Here is a 21,937-nt window from a genome sequence, read left to right on the forward strand (position 1 = left end):
GAGTGGAAAGTGGGTGCAGGAGTATGTTTTCAGTCATTCTTGCTTATGCCGAGTTTACACTACACGATTTTAAGCCCGAATTTCACTCGCCGACAGGTTTGTGGAGATCGCCGACAAAAGCCTGAAATCATGGACAAATCGGAGCTCGCTCCCGTGAACAATGATCGCAATGTATGAAATAGATTGAAAGATGCGAACTGAGAGAATCGCGACGTCTCGCCGATGTCAACGAGATATCTACAATTTTAAATATCTGGAGCTGTCTGCGACTCCAAACCTTGCAGTGTGTAATATGTTTTGACTGAATACAACAGCACCATTGACCTACAGCCAATGAGAGAGCAAGAAACTGGGCACGGGAAGTTTCAGTGGGTGGAGTCCTGATGTACCTGCAACAGAACATCAACTAGCATGTCTGCGGTATCAAGAAAGTCTAATTGGACCGAAGAAATGGAGGAAAAATAAGTGGAACATTGGCAGGAACACCAGTGCCTATTTGATGTTTCCTCTGAACTGTACCACAACCGGGTGAAGAAAGAGTACAGTTGGAGAGAAATTGTCAATTCTCTTGGACAGTCAGGTAAGCAAATAAGTAGATTTTTCAGTAGGAGCTACTTTTTCATATTGTAACCAAATGTGATTAAGAACATACACATCATATTCTGAAATGCATAACATATGATCACGCATTTGTTTTCGTATCTCGTATCACTTACTCTGTTGTGAAATGTAATTTGGAGTCCAGACAGAGTCGTCGGGGATTCGTCAAAAGTGAAATGTCTTGTAATGTGTTCACACCTGTCGCGGATTCGTCATGTAATTTGAAAAAGCTACGACTTCAGTGACAAGACAGACAGTTTTGTAATATGAACAGTACCACGATCCGACGTCTTTGAAAGTCGTGTAGTGCCTAGGAGCCATAAGTGTGGTGGTGGGTTAACAAAACAGGACACAAATGACATTTGTCATTAGTAGTATCTTTCTTGGAGACATTGCAACTGTTAATGAAGCCACAACCATTGCACAAACAGAACTAAACAAAACCTAATTTAAAAATTAGGAGAAAGAACAAAAAAACACTTCACATAACATTGTGGGTGGGTTTATAACTTGTACTATTTATTCATGCCATTACCTTAATTAAGAACAGAACATTTTGTTTTGGTTTAGTGCATTAATATAGCACTGTTATTTCCATCATCAGGACATTGACCAGTGAAGTGACTGATAGTGATGATGTCAAAGACAAAGGTGACTGTTCGAAAACACTATTATCAGACATACAACTCTCAAGCAACAGGAGCATGCTCACAGTGGATACGAATGTTTTTGTGCCTGTGAGTAGGTTTGTGTGTGTGTGCTGAGCATGAGAGAGTTCAGTGACTGACTTGTTTGTATGGGGCAGAGGGGTATTGGCCTTATGCCCAGTATCAGTCAGTCCCCTCACAAACAGTCACGCTACAGTGAGGAAGGGTTGTGTGAAAGAGACAAAGAGGGAGACAGAGAGAGAGAGAGCAAGAGAGAGAACCATGACTGTAGTAACACTTTCCACACAAACATAGTGGCCAACAAAACCACATAATATTATCATCTCAGTAATATCTTCCACTGTATACGTGCCTGAAGCTTACCCTACACATTACATATGGCAGTACCAAACAGAGAAACCCTCAAGAGTGGATGAAAATAAATCAGTCACTGTGGAATGTTTGAGAAAAGAGAGGGAAAATGGGTGGGAAGGGGAGGGAAACTGTACAAGTCAGGCGAATAAAAATAGAACAAGAGTCATTCTATGGAGAGGATGGGAGAAGGGAGTTGTGAAAACTGCCTTGCTCACAGTACAGTATGTGGGACGATGGCAATAGACAGACAAGAAGTTACAGAAAGAAAGACAGATTCTGTGAGCACACATATTAAACTCCATTTAAATGATTTACTGAAATGCAAACAAATCAAACTGAGGTAAGAATGTGTCAACAGACGTGTCTCCTCTCTATAACACAATTTCACAGCAATAGGCGGAGCTAATCTCTCTCTTAGCCATTGAGCTTGCACTGAGCTCCTGGCAATAGCCAATCAGGTCAAACTGAAAACCTCCAGCTAAGACTATGATCATAGTAAACAAGTTCTTAACTCATTCTTTGCTGATTTTTTTTTAAATGACTTAAGGAAAAACAAAAATGCATGCACAACCTTCAACTTTAGTAATAAGACTACAAGGATTTACTGTAGCTCAAGCTAAACAAATAAAGAGTTGCCAGAAGCATTATTAAAATATCTAAAATAATAAGTTATTTAGCTGTGAGCGACAGTACTGTCATGTAGAGATGGGTTAAGCCCGGTATGATTACGGGTTAACATTGTAAGCCCCATCCTCCAAAACCTTTCTTTTCCCAATCCTGTCCAATCATTGTTTTTACGTAATTCAAACACAATCTCAAAAAGCCCATTCCCTGTTGCCATGGCAACAACATTGTGGGTACTGTTTCTCATGCCACTCCAGTGACCACTGACCAGGATACCATCTCCACACACACTGCCCTTTTTTAAGATATTTATATCACTGCTGCCATCTGCCACTACCAGGATTCCAGCTACTTTCCAAAGGGCATTTGGAGGAGAATAAAAATTAATTATGGTAGCTAACCAAAAAATAATCTATATCTACAGCCCTTTCTAGCTCTCTTTATTCACTTCCATGCACTAATATAATTTATACCGCTGCTAGAAAGAAATCTGGTGAATCTGGTGTAGGTACACGACATGAACCTCATATAAAAAGAAAATGTAGAGCAGATACTGTAAGCAGGTACGTGCTTGTAATGGCACTCTCTATCCACATGAGGGCAGCACTACACTATGGAAAAACTAGTCAATCGCAAAGCTTTGCCAGACACAGAATTGAGTGGGGGAGAGATTAAAGAGATGGGGGCTCTTATGTGAATGTAAGTGCAAGAGTCGTGCGGGAGTACATTTTCAGATCCTATGATCTCCGCTACGATATAACATTAAAATCAAGCATTCAATGAATACTAAAATGAACCTACAATTGTAAAATATGTGAAAATGGCACACAAATATATAAAAGGAAAAAAATCATAACATGCTGTCTATCTTTTAAATGCTTATGTGTTTGTGTTTTCATGGTGAAACCCTCTATGGAAAGGGAATACCTAGCATTCCTGGGAACAATCTATGATCAGAGGGAAACCAGAGAGAATTTACGCTGTACCCAGAGAGTGAAAGAAAGATAGAGAGAGAAATAAAGGTGTGGAAAAAGAGTAGAAAAGTGTGACACAGATAAGAAGGTGAAAGGAGTTAAAATATCATTACCAGTACAGCACTGGTGAAAGGGGACACATGATTCTTGCACAGTCACAGGACAGATGCCAACTCAAAATTCTGCACATACATGGAAGAGATCATGTCCTACGCTTGTTTGTGAAAGCTCAGGAGAGTTATATATCTATGTAAGCAGAGGGTGTGGATTCAATGAATTGCAAAATGTTTTGAGTCGTTGCCATGGTTAATAACAGTCAAATATGAACTTACAATTCCAGAGTTCAATGATTCAAATGCATCGATACAAAATAAGATCATTTAGAAGATAATTACTCTCTCTCAAATATATGTATTATTTATATTATATTCACACTTTAACTTGCTGCACATTTCATTTTACCTTGAAAACACTACAAAAATATTTTCCGAAGCCTGTTTCATTGGTTTATTTATGTATTTTTTTATCTTCTTATATGTATATTCTACCTGAAATCATAATTGCCTGTCTATTCAAACATATAACTTGTGATCATACTGTCAGGATCATCATGATGAAACCATTTTCACCCATTGCACACTGAAAGAATTTAAGCTGGTTTGCTAGTGTTTTTTCATGTGCTGTAACAGTTGGTTCACATATCAGCTTAAAACTCCTTGCATGCCCTTATAACCAAATAGTCTAAATTTATTTTAGGTGTCCTTTATATGAATGTACTTCACAATATGTAACAACAATAACTGAAAAATATAATTTGTTTACGCAAGATGCATTGATCAATTGTCACATTGCATTTAGTATTTTTTTTTCTCTAAATCATTTCTTACATATATGAAATAAATAAACTTTAATTGTGTGCAATTAAATCTAGTGTTGTACTTTTGGAGGAAAGTAACCTTTAAAAATAGCCCTATTTAGGATCACGCATATAGTTGGATCAATCATTTCTTCATTTCTAAGCTGATAACAACCTCCAAATTCACACAGTGTACTCAACAAACACATGTGAGATGAAAACACACACACACACACACACACACACACACACACACACACACACACACACACACACACACACACACACACGTTGTGTTTCCATGTTTTATGGGGACTTTCCATAGACATAATGGTTTTTATACTGTACAAACTTTATATTCTATCCCCTAAACCTAACCCTACCCCTAAACCTAACCCTCACAGAAAACTTTCTGCATTTTTACATTTTCAAAAAACATAATTTAGTATGATTTATAAGCTGTTTTCCTCATGGGGACCGACAAAATGTCCCCACAAGGTCAAACATTTCGGGTTTTACTATCCAAAGTGATAAATACACGCTCACACACACACACACACTTATAAGTTAAGAATATTTTTTAAAGCAACTTAAAATACAGATGGGTTTGTAAGTACAGTATGCAAGCAGTACGCAAAAATCAAACAATGTGTACTTCAAAATGTACTTCTTTAAGAAGAAAATATTTGCTGTCTCAGACAAACGCATTCCACACAAAGTTTGACTAATAAAACATTTGTTAACATTTATGAAATGTCAAAAATTATTATGAATTTGGGCTGTTGTACAAAATGTCAGTTTATATCAGGAACTATAAACAAAATGTTTTTCATTTTGGTTCGTTCTGAGCAAAAACTGTATTTTATCATTCGGGTTCAGAAGTTCTGCAGCCTCCTTTCTAAAAGGTAACTAGAACAAAATAAAAGAACGGTTAATAACGTTCTTTTTAAAATGTCATTATTCTGCACTAATGGGTGTGTGAAATACAAATTGTAGTGTTGCCAGATCTCACAAGAGAAACAAACAACCTGTTTTGGAAAAACAAGCCCAAAATACGCAAAAATAAAAAATGTTCTTTCCTGTGTGGTGGATTTATTGGCAAAGAAATCATAACAAGCTGTAAATTAACAGTTAAGTATAATTTTATTAACAGATCTGCTTCATAGTCAAAACCCGACAGCATCAAATCTGTATAAATGCATCACATCAAACAATAATTCAGTGAAGACTTTTTTACCTCTAATAATGTTTTTCTTGTACCTGGATTAGATGTGCATGTACAGTAGATGTAGTAATTGTACATAGTTGTTAAAAAGGTCTTCACTCACAGAACGTGACATCCACAACGGGCAATTAGGTAAAGAAATGTGTGATGCAGCAGTTTCCTTCAGGATCAAAGCACATGTGTCATTTTTATGGGTAACATGAAGTGATTTAGTTCCAAAAATGTACTGTGACCCTTTGGTCTTTAGTTTCATGAAAATGTTATCAGAACAAAATTAATCAATTAAAACTGGTCACCAGCATTTAAAAATAAACTTTTCACTCCGGAACTATTGAAAATCACTTTTTTCCGGTTTTCAGTTACGTTTTACTTAAAACTTCGGGGGTTTTCCTTGAACCATTTTTAGTCCCTATTTATATATGTTTAACAGCTAAAGAAAAATACATAAACAAATAAACATGTCTAATTTTGAATTTCCACGGTCATTAAGGTACAATAACAAACGTTCAATTATTACATTTCAGAGTACTCGTCTCCTATACTGCTTATAATGTGTTGTAGCACGATAGAGGTTAGCTATCTGGGTTTTATTTTATTTTATTTTATCTACTATTTGTTTTTTACCTCTGTGTGTCTGTCTATTCCTGCTTTCTCATGAGCCTGTGAGTCAAGTCAGGCCCACAAGATTGGGCCTTATTTTTATTTTTTGCAAATGCCTTCTTGTCATTTCTAACACACACGCACACGCACGCACGCACGCACGCACGCACGCACGCCACGCACGCACACACACACACACACACACACACACACACACACACACACACACATGTTGTGTTTCCATGTTTTATGGGGACTTTACATAGACACAATGGTTTTTATACTGTACAAACTTTATATTCTATCCCCTAAACCTAACCCTACCCCTAAACCTAAACCTAACAGAAAACTTTCTGCATTTTTACATTTTCAAAAAACATAATTTAGTATGATTTATAAGCTGTTTTCCTCATGGGGACCGACAAAATGTCCCCACAAGGTCAAACATTTCGGGTTTTACTATCCTTATGGGGACATTTGGTACCCACAAAGTGATAAATACACGCTCACACAGACAGACACACACACACACACACACACACACACACACACACACACACACACACACACACACACACACACACACACACACACACACACACACACACTCTATCACTCAATATATACACTCTTGATCACAGATAATAACATACCACCACACATAATTGAATATGTGCATAAATACTCTATGCATAGACATAGAAATCGCATTGGCATGCAAGCCACAGAACCTCTACCCAATATGACTATACTGTATGTCAATACAAAAATAAGCAGGGTACAAACATCACTGAATGTCTTCTATAAATTTAGAGACACAAACAAACACATTAATATTATTAAATAAAAACAACAAAAATAATTCTACCTTTACACAAACACAAACTGACAGACAATAAGTTTGGGTATTGTATGGGAAATAACACAAATCAAGAAGGATGTGTGTGGGGACCTGGGTAGCTCAGCGAGTAAAGACGCTGACTACAACCCCTGGAGTCACAAGTACGAATCCAGGGTGTGCTGAGCGACTCCAGCTAGGTATCCTAAGCAACCAAATTGGCCTGGTTGCTAGGGAGAGTCACATTGGGTAACCTCTTTGTGATCGCTATAATGTGTGGTTCTCTCGGTGGGGCACTTGGTGAGTTGTGCGTGGATGCCACGTAGAATAGTGTGGGCCTCCACACACACTATGTCTCCACGGTAACACGCTCAACAAGCCATGTGATAAGATGTGCGGATTGACGTCTCATTCCGCCACCTGGATTGAGGTGCGTCACTACGCCACCACGAGGACTAAGAGCGCATTGAGATTTAGGCATTCCAAATTGGGGAGAAAAGTGGAGAAAAAAGAAGGCTGTGTGTGTGCACTAAACATTCTCTCGTTCCTTGTAAACAACACATTGCATAGACACAACTCAACAAATGTAACTAATTCATAAACCCTTCAATTCACTCTCCGCCTAACTTTCCCGAAATGTAACATGTAATGAAAATGTTTTGAATATTGTACAAAAAAAGTACAACATATAGCAAGTATAATAGTATTGCAGTTGATGGTAAAAACCCTTCTGCAAAGTCTGAGACAGAATACCTTTAGCTGGTGACAATGCCTAAAGTGTCTTAATGCCAAAGCATTCAATCCTGAAGGAAAGTGTGTGTGATGGTTCTAAACTGAATTATAAGATTCTATAATTTGCTATATTAATATAGAAATAAAGCCTCTTGTAATAATTTTCAAATCCTTAACCAAAATAAATTGCAAATTCAATGAAGTATGAAGAAATGTAGTTCTATGTGATAAAGCACTGAATATAAAATAGATATTTTAAAAGAAAAATAGATATTGTTAGATAAAATTTTTATAGAAATAATATACATTCTAACTAAAATTGTTAACAATAAAAAGTGTACACAGTTAAAAAAACATTTGCCCTAGTGAGAACCTACACTGAAAAAAGAAATGTTTACCTAAGAATGCAAGAGTGCATCATGTGGTCACATCTCAATTGGTTTTATTCAAATCACAAATATCATTTAACATCACAGACTCTATACTCTGACCTAAAAACAATAGGTTACCACTTTCTACAGAGTCTTGGTCTCTATCTGTGAATAATTAAAAAAAATAAAATCTAGATAAAACCCCATAGAAATCACTATGAAATATGTGAATCTGAAAAAAAAAAAAATAAAGAGTGTTTTTAAAGAAGTTAGACCTAAAGTAAAACAACAGCATCATTTAAAGAAAGGTAAAAACTACTGTGGGTTACATTTTTAGGAGGTTAAATCAAACGGCTGTACCTAAAAAGTCTCTGCACAAACAAGGAGACTTATGAGAGAAGCTACCGGGGAGGCCAACAATCACTTTTAAACAAGCTACAGAATTCAGAAATTGTTAACTGATCAACCATATCAAGTTCTTTGCATAGTACTGGCCTCTATGTAGGGGCTAAACAAAAGAAAACTTTTTTAACTACATCTGGAGTTTGTCAGGGGAAAAAAAGCTTACCAGCTTACAGTGATCCTGTTGCCATATGGGAAAAGATTCTGTGGTCAGAGAGACCAAGACAGAGCTTTTAAGCCAAAATGCAACACAACATATGTGGAGCACATATAATAATAACAACACCTCAAAACTCAATATGCACATGTTAAGAATGGTGGTGGGAGAATTATGCAATGGGGCTCCTTTTATCATCATGAACTAAGCATTGTGTTAAAATAAAACGAAGGAATGGTTGGAACAGACACTTAAACAGCATATTTCACTTTCTGAATTCAAACATACATTAGTGTAACATCAAAATAATTACTGTTTTGAAATAAATATATAAAAAGTGTTTGATATTGGGTGTGTAATTCAGTAAAATGAGAGAAGTGGTTCAGACCCTGAATACCTTTAAACATAAATGTAATCAATGTCCAGATTTTTATTCAAAAAGAGGCGTTTTTGTCATAACAGATCCCTTTTAACTAATTTCCAAATCAGGTTTGTACAGTTTAAACTATGAATGCTCTGTTCTTTTGCAGAACCTAAGTGCTTTTCAGTAATCTACAAAATATCAATAATACAAATCAATTATTTAAGGGACAGTGAGACAGTCATTATCCAAAAATTAAACCTGACAGGGTGATCGTCTTGAGGGGGTTTATTTTGTGGATTTTATTACACAGCTACATATCAAATACATCAATAAATGGAGTTAAAATATTGATTTGAGCTGAAATGTTTTATTTGACATGAAATTAACACAGCTTTGTAGAAAATCGGTGGCCTGAGAAAATGGTAATTTATAGTAATGATCATGATACAGAAATATTTGACAGCATGCTGCAATTTACCCATGAGTCCTAAGTATTCATGCAATGAAGTTTTACACTGTCGGAATTTTCAAATCCCAAATATTTGTGTTTTCAATTATCAAATATGTATTATTTGTCAGAAACAACATTACATACTGCTTTACTAGTAGTATTGAATGTTATCAAAGGGCTTTCCTTCAAATAAAGCATGTTTTGTCCTTCATGTTTAAATGGATGTATCTAGCTTATCAGCCTTGGTAATGATTTGTACTCATCAATGCTCATAATTCAACAATGTCACCTTAATATCCATTTCAAGTCTGATACTTGTGTTGCAGTCTCCAAATCACATTGTCTATATTACATGGAATCTGTGTTTAAATTTTTTGGTAAGTGGACAAAATATAAAAAAATCAATATGTATTCTTGCTATCTCTGAAATGTCTCCATTTGTCTCTAAATTTCACTGAATTTAAACATGGGTGTTATCATTAAATGTAAATTTTGAACTCTCTTACCAGTTCCTGGTCGCCCCATGATGATGTCTTTGCATGGCGCAGGATGCAGGGTCTCTGTGGGAAGTATGAGCGGCAACAGGGCAGTTGGAGCAGGATGACAAGGGACAGGTTGCTGCAGTGTTACTGGACCACTCTTATCCTGTCCCCCTCCTCCACCTGCACCAATGAGACCAGGCCCAGGAGCAGAGCTAGGCACTGATATGCAGGCCAAGGTAGCATTGGATTGTGTGGGTAGACCTGCAGGGTTTGGGCTTGGAATGGAAGAGGTAGTAGACACTAGAACAAGAGTTGAAGTGGAGTTCTGCAGTAAGACAGATCCATTGGTAGAAGCAATGTTAATTGGCACCGGAACCTGTAGTCCTTTCTCTAACTGTACACAAGTTTGGCTATTTTCTGTGGAACCAATCCTGTCCACCTCTGCAACTCTAGCCAGTGGGAGTTCTGTAAACTTTATTAGAGGAACCTCAGGATTTCTCACTATTACTGGAGAGTCTCTCAAAGGCTGCTGGTAGACTGCACATTGTGAACCTGGCTCTAAGCTTAGGTGGGAAGCTGGTGGGGAAGGGGCAGTGGATGAAGGCAGTCTTTGGGTGTTTGTGACAGTAGTGGTCTGAGGAGAAATAATGCAGACAGAAGTTACAAGAGGAGGGTCATGACTGCTTTGATCCTGTTCAGGTTTAGGATATTCCTGCGAAAGTTGAGTTGGAGGTTGGGCATCCGTCCTGCGTTTGCCTGGGCTCATAGGTACAGTGAAGGTTAGACTGGTGTGGAAGGATGGCACAATACCAGACAAGTGTCTGTCCTTCTCCCGGTCTGCACCTCCTGTTCCATGTTTTGGGGCACCACTGTTGGTACCACTGGGGTGTCTGTGGCGGCGAGGAGGAAGGACTGGAGAGGGATTGATAGGGCTGAAGCTTGTGGGACGAAACCCAAAAAGAGGCGAAGGAGATGGAGAAGGTGTAGGTGAGAATGGAGACTGATTTGAAATTGGTGAGAATGAGGGTGTTACAGACCTTGAGCTGCCCAGGGATACCAGCATAGATGCAACCTCGCATTCTTCAACATCAAAGCGTGATAAATCTTGAGGAAGCAGTGATGGCAAGCCAAGGCGTGGTCGAGAGTCAGTACCTCGGCTGCTTGTCTCACTACTGTCCCGAGAAGTCTCCTCCCAATCAAATTCACTACTAGCACGACCCCGTAGGTCTGAAGGGGTCAAGGTCCCCGAGCTGCTTCCTCCACCTCCTCCGTTCCCTCTCTCTCCCAGTGCTCCCTCCATTTCTTTGGTACGCATGGAGAGGTGGCGGGAACAGTAGCCACGACGCTGGGACTCTTTCATGCAACCTTCCCGTGAGCACAAGCGCCGCCACTGCTTCCCATTGAACTTTTTACGGATTCCATTAGGTGTACAAACCACATCACCTTTCTTGTATTTCTGTTGGACAGCTGACAAAGGTGTCCTTGATCGTGAGGAAGAAGCAGAAGATGAGGCAGAACTCCCTGGAATTGGGGTGGAGGCCTGTGAAGGTGTAGGTGTTTTTTCCAGAGGTGTCAGAGAACCTCTAGAGCTAGGGGAAGGAGGCATAGAGGGTGGCATAGGGTGAGAAATCCCTCCATCAGATCCTAAAATTGCAGGCAAAGGGGTTGGCTGGGTACTTCCTAAAGATTTCCCAGATATTCCTTGCATCACACTAATGGGACTTGGATACCCAAGAGGTTTGGAAAGAATTTGTCTGTGCTGATTCGGCCCACCTGCTTTTGGTCCCCCTGTGACTAAGTTTGCTCCAACATCTCTGAGTGGTGCCATGTTGAGCTGCAAAACATCTGTGTCCACCTCTGGGTTCAGAAATTGCTTTTGCTTATGCTCTCTTTCTCTAACACTTTCACTATTCTCAGTTCCCTCAACTTCTCTCCTCGCAGCTAAACTAAACATATTGTTTGCTACTATCACTACAGCTGGTGAAGTGGAAGATGAAGGATGTGTGCTTCTATAGTGATGAACCTCTGGAGATGGGAATCTACAGTTCTTCCTGGGAGGACCTGCAGCTCCCAAATCCATTCCCTCACTTAACTGACATAGTTCTCTCTCCACTTCCATCTCCTCACTGTGCTCTCTCTCCTCTCGTTCTTTCTCTTTCAAAACCCCATCCCACGGTGGAACAAGGAGTCGCAGATTTTGGCGGGCAACCCATACCGTCTGAGTACTTGATGTCTGTTGTGCCTCCCCATTGCTGCCCCTCTCCTTCTCTAGCTCCAGCTCCTCCTGAAAATGAACCATGTAGGGACTTGCAAGAGCTGAATGAGAGTCCACCTGAGCCACCACACCTTCTCTGTAGCACTCTTTACCTTTATCTCCTCCATAAGGCACACAAACATGTGTCCCAACCTCCACAAGTTCATTGCCTGGAGGAGGAGCGTCTAAAATTAGGTCAATGGGTTGGTGTTGGCGACTTACTAAAGTATGAAATGGATATGAGAGCAGCGTCTTCTCCCCGTTAATATGCAACTCTACATTCAGCTGCTCTCTACTGGACCCACGCACCACACCACAAATAAATACACATTGCTTGATTGGCATCTTGCCTTCTATTACATGAGTTCTTGGTCGTCTACGTGCTAGCACCCTTTGGTTTTTCAGTCCTTTAGCAAGTGCTTCTGCTATTGCTGCAGAGCCTCCCTGTACAATTTGTGTGTGATTAGGGGACAGGAGGGCAGGCAGGGTTGAATTGTTGGACAGCAGTCTTCTTGACACTTTTACATGGTTCCCTGAATTTAACAGCACACCAGAAGGCTCAAGCACCTCCAGATCCACAGAGTGCTCACTGGCTGTGTCTGTGGATGATGAGCGCACAGAATTTGGGGCCTGCTCCCCATATCCATCTGCATCCACTGTTTGTACTACCTTTTCTCTTTCATAGGGAACCTCACTTTTCAACATATCACCCACAGTTCCAACTCCTTTTGTATATTCTGTGCTTGTTATTTTGCCCATTTCTTTCCTACTATTCCCACCAACATCCAGATCAGAACTATCTGCTTTGACCAAATCATTTCTGAGCACAGGAGTGCTGTTATGAGAAATGGAGTTGTGTGGAGAACTTAGATGATTGCTATGAAGAGTGAGTGAGACTACAGGGGTTGAACAGCTGGTGGAGGTACTGGAAGCTTGATGCTCATACATGTATTTCTTCTTGGGCACCCTGGCTTTAAAAGTGGCCGTTTTTCGACTGGAGGATGTGGTGGAAGTGTGGTTGCCACTGAAAGAGTTTTTATTTAAACTGTTAAGTGTCGTACTTGTGTTTTGTGTATTGCTAGCTGTGCTTTTTGCATGTTGGTTGCTACCTTTACTATTTGTGCAAGTGATGTTTTGTGTGTTTGTGTTACAAATGTCTGTGCTATTACTATGGGAATTTTCATGCGGATTGCTGGCTGTCTTGATTGAGTCCATATTATCTGTTAAATTGTTTGTGTTCATGTTCCTGGGTCTTTTTGCCTTATTCACTATTACTTTTTTCTCCTCAGATTTTGATGTTTCCACAGTAATTTCTCTTATTTTCTCTCTTAGCCCCTCCCTGTTAGGGATGTTGCTGCTCTTGATTTGCTTGTCCTGAGAGCTATCTGTTTGGGATGGAGTATGTTTTTGGGGTGAAGTTGCAGGGGATGTTGTCCGTGAATTTCTATCAAGCTTGCGCCCCCGTTTTCTGGCTCCTTTTGCTCTTGTGGATAGAGCAGTGCGTCCTCTCTGTTTCTTTGGTGGCCTCATCTTCTTTTAATTTGGCAACTTTCCTTTTCTTTTACTTCTTTTAATGTGGCAAAATTTTCCTTTTATCCTTTTTGTCTTTTTTCTCTTCTCTCATTTAATGTACTCTTTTGAGATTGTTTTGGTACTGATTCTCTTCACAACAACCTGTAACAAGAAGGAAAAGAATCAGGGAGAGACAGCATACTGTGCTGTGAATTTGAAATTCAAATTTGTGCCAAAGCCACAATCTGTAGTAACATGTTCATTACACTTTTTTTTGACACATGTTTTACAGTTAAATGAGTAATAACCAAGTTTCACATGCAACAATTATTATTTTTAAAGGTTCATGAAACCCCAAAACACATTTTTTGAGAAGGTAACAGTTATGTACACATTGCACATCATTGAAAACAATGATAGCACTAATAATGTTTAATACTAAGGGAGAAGTGGTTAATTATAAAAAAATGTTTAGCCATTTTGTTCTACCAGTTTAAAAAAGAAAGTTGAACAAACAACACAAAATGTGAAATCAAGCATAGCGTTCGTTCAAGCAGGTCACGTGAGTCAAGGTCGCAATCAGCTAATGCATCCTACCTGCACTCACACACATAATCAACACGTCTCTACTTACAGGCACTTTTCCCATTACATTTAAGCAGGCTTGAGTAACCCCGCTGCTGAAGAAACCTGCACTTGACCCCACATAAATAGAACACTACAGACCAGTCTCTCTCATCCCATTCATGGCAAAAACACTTGAAAGGGCAGTTTTCAATAAAATCTCTGCCTATCTCTCACAGAACAAACTGCTAGATGACAATCAGTCAGGCTTCAAAAGTGGACACTCCACTGAGACTGCCCTGCTGTGTGTCACTGAGTCTCTGAGAAGGGCGAAAGCTGAATCCAGATCATCTGTCCTGATTCTGCTGGACCTTTCTGCACCCTTTGACAGTCAATCATCAGATTCTGCTCTCCACCCTCTCCTCGCTGGGTATTACAGGAACTGTTCTTAACTGGTTTAACTCCTATCTCTCAGGTAGGTAATTCAAGGTAGCCTGGAGAGGTGAGGTATCCAAGCCACATCAACTACTTACTAGGGTACCTCAGGGATCAGTGCTTGGGCCATTTCTCTTCATTATATACACAACATCACTGGGACCCATCATTCAGACATATGGTTTCTCATACCATTGCTACGCCGATGACACACAGCTCTACTTGTCTTTCCAGCCCAACGACACCACCGTGACTGCTCGAATCTCTGCCTGCCTGGCAGTCATTTCGGCCTGGATGAAGAAACAGCACCTGCAACTCAATCCAGTCAAAACCGAACTCCTAGTCTTTCCAGCCAACCTTGCTGTTGAACACAACATCACCGTGCAGCTGGGTTCGACTACAGTAACACTTTCAAAAAAGGTCAGAAATCTAGCGGTAACCATTGATAACAAACTAAATTTCATGGACCACATCTCCAAGACTGCAAGCTCATATAGATTTACACTCTACAACATCAGGAAGATAAGACCCTTCTTATCTCAACATGCCACACAACTGCTTGTTCAGTCACTTGTCATAACTAGACTGGACTACTGTAACGCTCTCATTGTAGGCCTTCCTGCATGTGCAATTAGACCTCTGCAAATGATCCAGAATGCAGCAGCACGTCAGGTCTTTAATGAACCAAAGAGAGCACATGTTACACCATTCCTTGTCTCTCTCCACTGGCTACCGGTTGATGCACGTATCAAATTCAAGGCTCTGATGCTGGCATACAGAACAGTCACTGGGTCTGCTCCAACATACCTAAAATCATTTCTGCAGAGCTATACACCCACTAGAAGCCTGCGGTTGGCTAAGGAATGTCGCCTTGATGTACCAACACAAAGAGGCACCAAAACACTTTTCCCAAAAGGGGCTTTTGCAGTAAATACCGTGGAGAGATGAAAATCACTCATGCATGAGATCGCATTACAGTGAAATTCAAAATCACTCAAAGACTTGATAGCAATTCCATCCCAAGTTCAACAGGACTTGTAGCCTATAACAGATCAGAAAGCTAACTTTTGCAATGAACAAACGGTGAGCTCGAAATCACTCATCGGAATGGAATGCAGTCTATAACTGGAACGGTGCTGTAACGGTTAATTTAACCGCAAGAAATTAGAATGCATGGCTATTATCCGTTAAATGCTTTATTTACAGGTGGCTAAATCATTACATACAATTTATAAATATATATTTTAAAATAGTTATTCTTAAGATTTTGTAAGCCTAAATGTATAAAACTCTTAAGCATGTGTGGGTAACTGGAGCTGTTGATATGGTTATGGACAGTGTCTGCATGGTGCTTGGCAAGGTGTTGCACACTGAACATGAATTTTCAATTCATTTGAAACTGGGGCAACTACACACAAACTCCAAAATATAACAGAGGAATTACATCTACCAGACTTATATCCATCAAAAAAGCACTGTTTGGGAGCATTTAAATGACTGACTGAATATGACGGATGTAAAACATGCATACAGAAATCATAGAAAGATACACATCCTACAAATGGGACAAGATGCTCCACTAGTCATCCAACAGCAAACTAGTACGTTTTTTATATTTTTAGCTGTGGTGAATTTTAAGTGATGAATGAAAAGATGTCAGGTTTTTTGTAATGCTTAAGCGTGCTACCAGCGTGTGGTGCATTGTATGTCGTTACTATCAGTGAGTAAACTTTGAAAAGTTGTCTTAAATCGTCCTCATTATTTAAAGCATTGGTTCTGTCCAATTTCACTGCATTCAACAATAAATGTGAATTTTCGTCATTATCAGATTTTAAATTGCCTGCTGTAAAAGCAATGTTCCCATTATTATGCATAGTCCACAGGTTTATTTGTGAGGTGATGTGGAGAGTAATGTTATAGTCTGTTGCCGATTCTTTACGTTGAGGTGTCTAACAGACAACTGATTGCTTTAATGAACTGTTGCAGAAGAAAAAACTGTAGGATGCCTTGAACTAGGCCTATATGTTGCACCTCTACAATCATCTTACATTTACACAAGTTTGAAGCACTCTGGTTACACTGAAGCACATCACTGAGCTCGGAATGCAAGCGGTGTCATGCCTAAGATTGGAGTGTCTCTTATCATAAACCTATTTATTTTTTGTGTAATTATCAGTTTGCTTATTGTAGGGCTGCCCTTGGCGTCCATATAGCCCTCAGAACTATGTTCATTAAGACGTTTTTTTTTGCATCTGTGCTGTTGCATAAAATAATTTGAAGAAGAAAAAAAATCGGAAAACCGGTGAACCGCGATTTTTTCCCAGACGGTAATCTAACTGTCCAAATCTCACAACAGCGGCATCCCTAATCTGGATCGATGCATCGATCAAATAACCAACGATGCGATGGCATCGACACAACGTGTAAAGATCGATGTGTATTTTTTTTTTAAAGATGCACCTTTATTTTAATGCTCTAATAGCCACGTCCGTATGCATTTCAGTCATGCGATGCAGCAACCTTATGATATTCATCTCTCTTTATAAGAGCTAAATATGCTTCTCATTTTGAACACAGATGTGCCCGGAGTGATTAAAGTGATTGAAGTCGTGTTCACTGCTCTATCCGTGTGTGAGTGACAGGATAGCACAGAGTGGCTCACATGTACGATTAAATCTGGCAACTGACTTCCCTCAATATGGTGCCGCATACGACACATTTGAATTCTACATGGGAATTTAAGATTTTAAAGTGCGCGCTCCAAAATAAAAAAACGTTTACAGGTTAATAACACGGAGACTAAAGACAGCAGCAAAATTACCAGTTTGTACACAGTGTGATTGTAGCTCAACTCCATCCATCAAGCATGATGTATATAGCCTACACCGGCCATTACTAAACAGCATATAGGCCTAATGCCAATATTAGTTATTTATGTGTAAAACAAGTCATGGTTTAATTTAGTAAACTGAGTAGATGTTGGTGGCCAGTGTTTAAACTAAAGGATTTTGTAAGATTAATGACAAAGTCTTGGACTTGGCCTTCACATGTTCATAAATGATATATAGCAAAGTGCCCCAAAACTATTTTGCTTTTGTCTCCACTCACATTTTGATGTTAAGCCATCTCTTAACAAATTTCATCAAACAAACAGCCAAGATAATCTCGACACGCAGAATTCTTGACTGTGCGCATTGTCGGCGCATAAGCCTGCCATTGACTGTACTAAAATAGGATCCCAAAGCAGTCGCAGTGCGCATGTGTCGAACACGTTCCTATTCGTATGCTGTGAAAAGAACATAGGCTACTTTTAAAGGTAACACGCTATCCGATCCTGAACACCGAGAAATTAAGTAGAGGAACACACCCAATTAAGCCACCCAAATCTAAGTTTTACATGTTTTCTTACAGAAATGTTAACAGCCTTTCAATAAAGTGAGTATACACTCATGTACCATTTAAGCAGGTTTGTTCTTAATAAGCAAACTATGTTTTTAAAATGTGAATGCTCTCACCTCAATTTTGATACATTTTTATATTTAGACATTAAACATCATAACCAGTAAATCAATATTTAATTTCTGAATCCGACAAGCTTTAATCATATTGGGACAGTTCTTATAATTTTTTCTCAGCCTACTCATTTTCTCCCTGCAATGAAACTTGATTCATTATGGAGAGTTTACAATAATTAAGTTAGTAATGTTTTAATGGGTTCAATTGGTTATTTGTTTAGTGGCCTTATTAAGAACAATATAGGTTAATGATAGAGGTAAATAAATGTAAATAAATTATAGTAGATTCCATGTAAACATAATTTTTTTTCATTAATTAAAAAAAAATCTATTTACAAAGTAGAGCATGTTTATGATTGGTGTTTAAACAAATAAAATAAGTATACTGCCATTAAGCTATGAGTAAACTTATGATAAAAGTTACATTTCTGAATAATAATAACAGATAGAGCACTAAATCTTGTTTGAGCTCAAGAAACTTCTTATATATTTTCATTTAATGTGATTACCAGCCAATTTGATTGTCTTTTTTATTTCAGGCGGTGTCCTGCACTATAGCTCCGGATCCTCGTGAAATCCAACTTTTCAAATGCAACGTATTGCTGTTAAATACAAAGAAAATAAATCATTAAGTTGCATTTAATTTATTAATCTCTTTATTTTTTTTAATCATTCCTAACCTAGTTTGTTTATTTCCAGAAAATGTGCTTTTTTTAGGTCTTCAAAAACAGTGAAGTTTTGAAGCAACTTTTATGGCAGCCAAACTGTTAGCACATGGTCCCAAATAACTCAAGGACAAAACATTTTGTTATTGGCTCCAAATAAAAAGTTAAATGACACCAACAAATATGTGCATTTGTCTTTTTTATATTTCAAAATTAAACTGTAAGTGGGCTTATATGATACATAGGCTTAATAGGGTCACTTCCCCTATACCCAGGCCTTTAGCCTGGACGAGAGTAGTTGTGCTTGAACCCCTCCTGTCCCATGTAGTCCATGACATTTTAAATATTTACCCACCTTTGTTTATAAACCTTAAGCAACATTATAGGGCCTTTTTACACTTGGTCACTTCATGGTTTTTACTGATCGGATTGCCATTCAATTGAAAGCACATTCCATTTACACTTGGCCACATCAGTGTGCCGCCAATCTCCAATTCTCGAGCTATATGCAAATAACACAGAGATCACTTCCTTAATTAAGCTTATGCCGGGCCGAAAATGTAAAAGATGTGATTTATTATTTGATTCCAACTGAATTTGAACAGTGTGTCTCTGTTTGTGCGCACACTGTGTATTTCTCCAGCTAGTCATCATGCGCATCAGCTGAGCTCACTGCCAGTGTTTAGTTTCAGTTTTGTCAGTGATCTGCATCGAATAAATGAAGAAAAAAGTTATGTCTCTACTACAATGAGCATCAGTGTCCTAATTTGTTGTTATGTATACGCAAGTCCTATGCAAATACCCATTTCGTTCTGTTATATTTTGCGTTTTCCCTATGTTGACATAGTGAGTAAAGTTTACATATGTGTCTAAAACAGCCAGATGCATTTACATTTGACCGAGTTACAAATGGAATGTGTCACAAACCACCTCCTTAAGTGGTTTGGGGGATCGGATTGCAATCCGTCTCTAATGCGTTTCGGAGTGCATTTACACCTGGTCTTTTCATAATTGGATAGCTATCCGATCACTGAGAATGCATGAAGTGGCCAAGTATAAATAGGCCCTATAGAGTCAATGGAAAAAACACTGAGCAGAAATTTTCTGAAATTGAGTTTGGATGGAATGTATGGAAGTATCTGACCCTGTTTACACCTGGTACTAAGATGCATCTTGTGTAATCCAGACACATCGCAGTTTACACCTGGTCACTTAAACACTTCTTCTGTGACCACATGTTTTTGGATTTCGAGGGGGTTGGTCTCTGATTTCACGATGCCATACATCAATCCCTATGTCAGTGTGTTACTGCATAATAATAAACTGCAAAATTCAGAAAAGGCAAAGGAAACCTGAAGAAACGGTGTACTAATTCTCACACATGCAGTTGAAATTTAATCCAAACACAAACGCAACATTCCAAACAGAATTCTCAGTTATTTTAGTGGAGTACCAGTATTAGCTAAGCTTTAGATGTGCATGCTTCTTATAAGTGCCCTTGCAAGTTGATACCAGACACACTGTAGTAGATCTGTGAAGTTCTCATACTTGTATGATACATTAATTTATTTTAAAGCCAAACATAACCAGCAAAGTTTAAAACACTTGTTTAATTTTGGAGCATACAGATAAGTGTAAGACATCATTACAGACTATAAAGGGTCTACTTTTATTTGTGTGCACTCACAATAACAACAAAACCTTGTTCGCGAGCATATTTCTGAAACACGTCACAAAAATGAACTGAAATCCCTCGTAATCTGTTTGAAACGATGTCCAATTTATCCTGGCTCAGCTAATTATCCCTAATGTGTTCACACCCACGGGCAGAGGGCACTATTCATACGGTAATGTGCTGAGTCGATCAATGCAAATGGTAAACGCCCCCGACTGTGCCTTAAAAACATCTAGTTCATTCACTTTTCTGCACGTTTGAAAGACGCACGATACACAGGCGAGAACGCTCCTGGATAGTGACGAAGGGTTAACATTTTCCTCAGAAGAAGAGTCGGACTCCGATGAACGTTTGCATTTTGAAGAGAGACTTGATCCAGCCGAGGATACAATTTCAGACTAGTAAGTCATTGAGTTTTCATTAGTTGACATGCTATTTTATATAAACATGTACATATCTTACTAGTGGGACTGTTTCCAGACTTGCCAGCCAGGATTCAGAGTATTGAAATTTGAAATATGTCCTAATAAGCAAGATTTAGTTACATTTAAATGCTGTTTCGGCTAAAGCAGGAATTTAAATGTATGCTCTATGATATAAATATAGATTATATTTTAAATAGTGTTTATGCTGCCTCATTATCATCATCAAAGCTTGTGCTTGCAAATATGTGTTCAGGTTAAATGAGTAAAATGCACGTTAAATATGCCCATATTAGAAATCAGCATATTATTATGATTTCTGAAGGATCATGTGACACTGAAGACTGCAGTAATGATGCTGAAAATTCAGCTTTGATCACAAATTGCACTTTACAATATATTCAAATAGAAAACTGCTCTTTTAATTTGTAAAAAGAGTTAACAATATCACTGTTTTTACAGTATTTTGGATCAAATAAATGCAGCCTTGGTGAGCAGAAGAGACTTCTTTTAAATTGTAGTGTAGGTCTAAAATTAAGTAAAGTCTTTATGTAAAGAAAATGTATAGTCAGATTACATCTTTTAACTTAAAACTTGATTTTGATCATTAAGTCTCCTCACATTCATTCTCTATCCCTCATTGATAGGCCCAGGGGAGGGTCTTTTGTCTCCTCAGGTGTGAAATACCATCAATATTCAAGATAGTTCAAGCCTCCTCGCATATGACCTTTCTAACACCACAAGTGTCTTACAAAAGTTCAATTACTATATTGTTTTGTATGAATGAGTGATCAGGATTTGCACATCATAGCAAAAACTCAAGGCTGAAAAGTCTTGTGGACAAATGTTTAGTATGTGTTATATGGTCTTAATTTCAATGACTTAATGTAATTTTCTCAAAAGTACAAACATGTACTGTTGCTCACATATTATAGTATCCCAGTTTGTGCTGAATACAGTGTTATCAGACATTAGCCATTAATTATATATTTTGCATATTTTTAAGCAACAGAAAAAGCACAAATGTCAAGGCATGTCAAAACTTCTCCAGGGCCCAAAACACCCTCAGACCCCAGAGGGTTAAGCACAGTGGTTAATTTGACAGGTGAGGGGTGGTGCTTTGCTCTGTCCAAGATGGATTAGGACGGATGAGCATTTCAACCTCAAATGTGATGTGGTAACATAAGGTTTTATTAC

At 38.6% G+C, this 21,937-nt stretch overlaps 1 protein-coding gene across 3 annotated transcripts in view; it reads right to left on the reverse strand.

The window, feature by feature from the left end:
* cicb (capicua transcriptional repressor b) overlaps positions 1–21,937 on the reverse strand; it is a 49,020-nt gene that overhangs the window by 21,350 nt on the left and 5,733 nt on the right. For all 3 annotated transcript variants that reach the window (XM_052147585.1, XM_052147583.1, XM_052147584.1), the window contains exon 2: positions 9,723–13,626. In XM_052147585.1, the coding sequence (XP_052003545.1) occupies positions 9,723–13,482 (3,760 nt within the window). In that variant the 5' untranslated portion in view covers positions 13,483–13,626. The remainder of the gene's footprint in view (positions 1–9,722; positions 13,627–21,937) is intronic.

Source organism: Xyrauchen texanus, chromosome 17 (genome assembly GCF_025860055.1).
Source record: "Xyrauchen texanus isolate HMW12.3.18 chromosome 17, RBS_HiC_50CHRs, whole genome shotgun sequence".
NCBI classification, from domain to species: Eukaryota; Metazoa; Chordata; class Actinopteri; order Cypriniformes; family Catostomidae; genus Xyrauchen; species Xyrauchen texanus.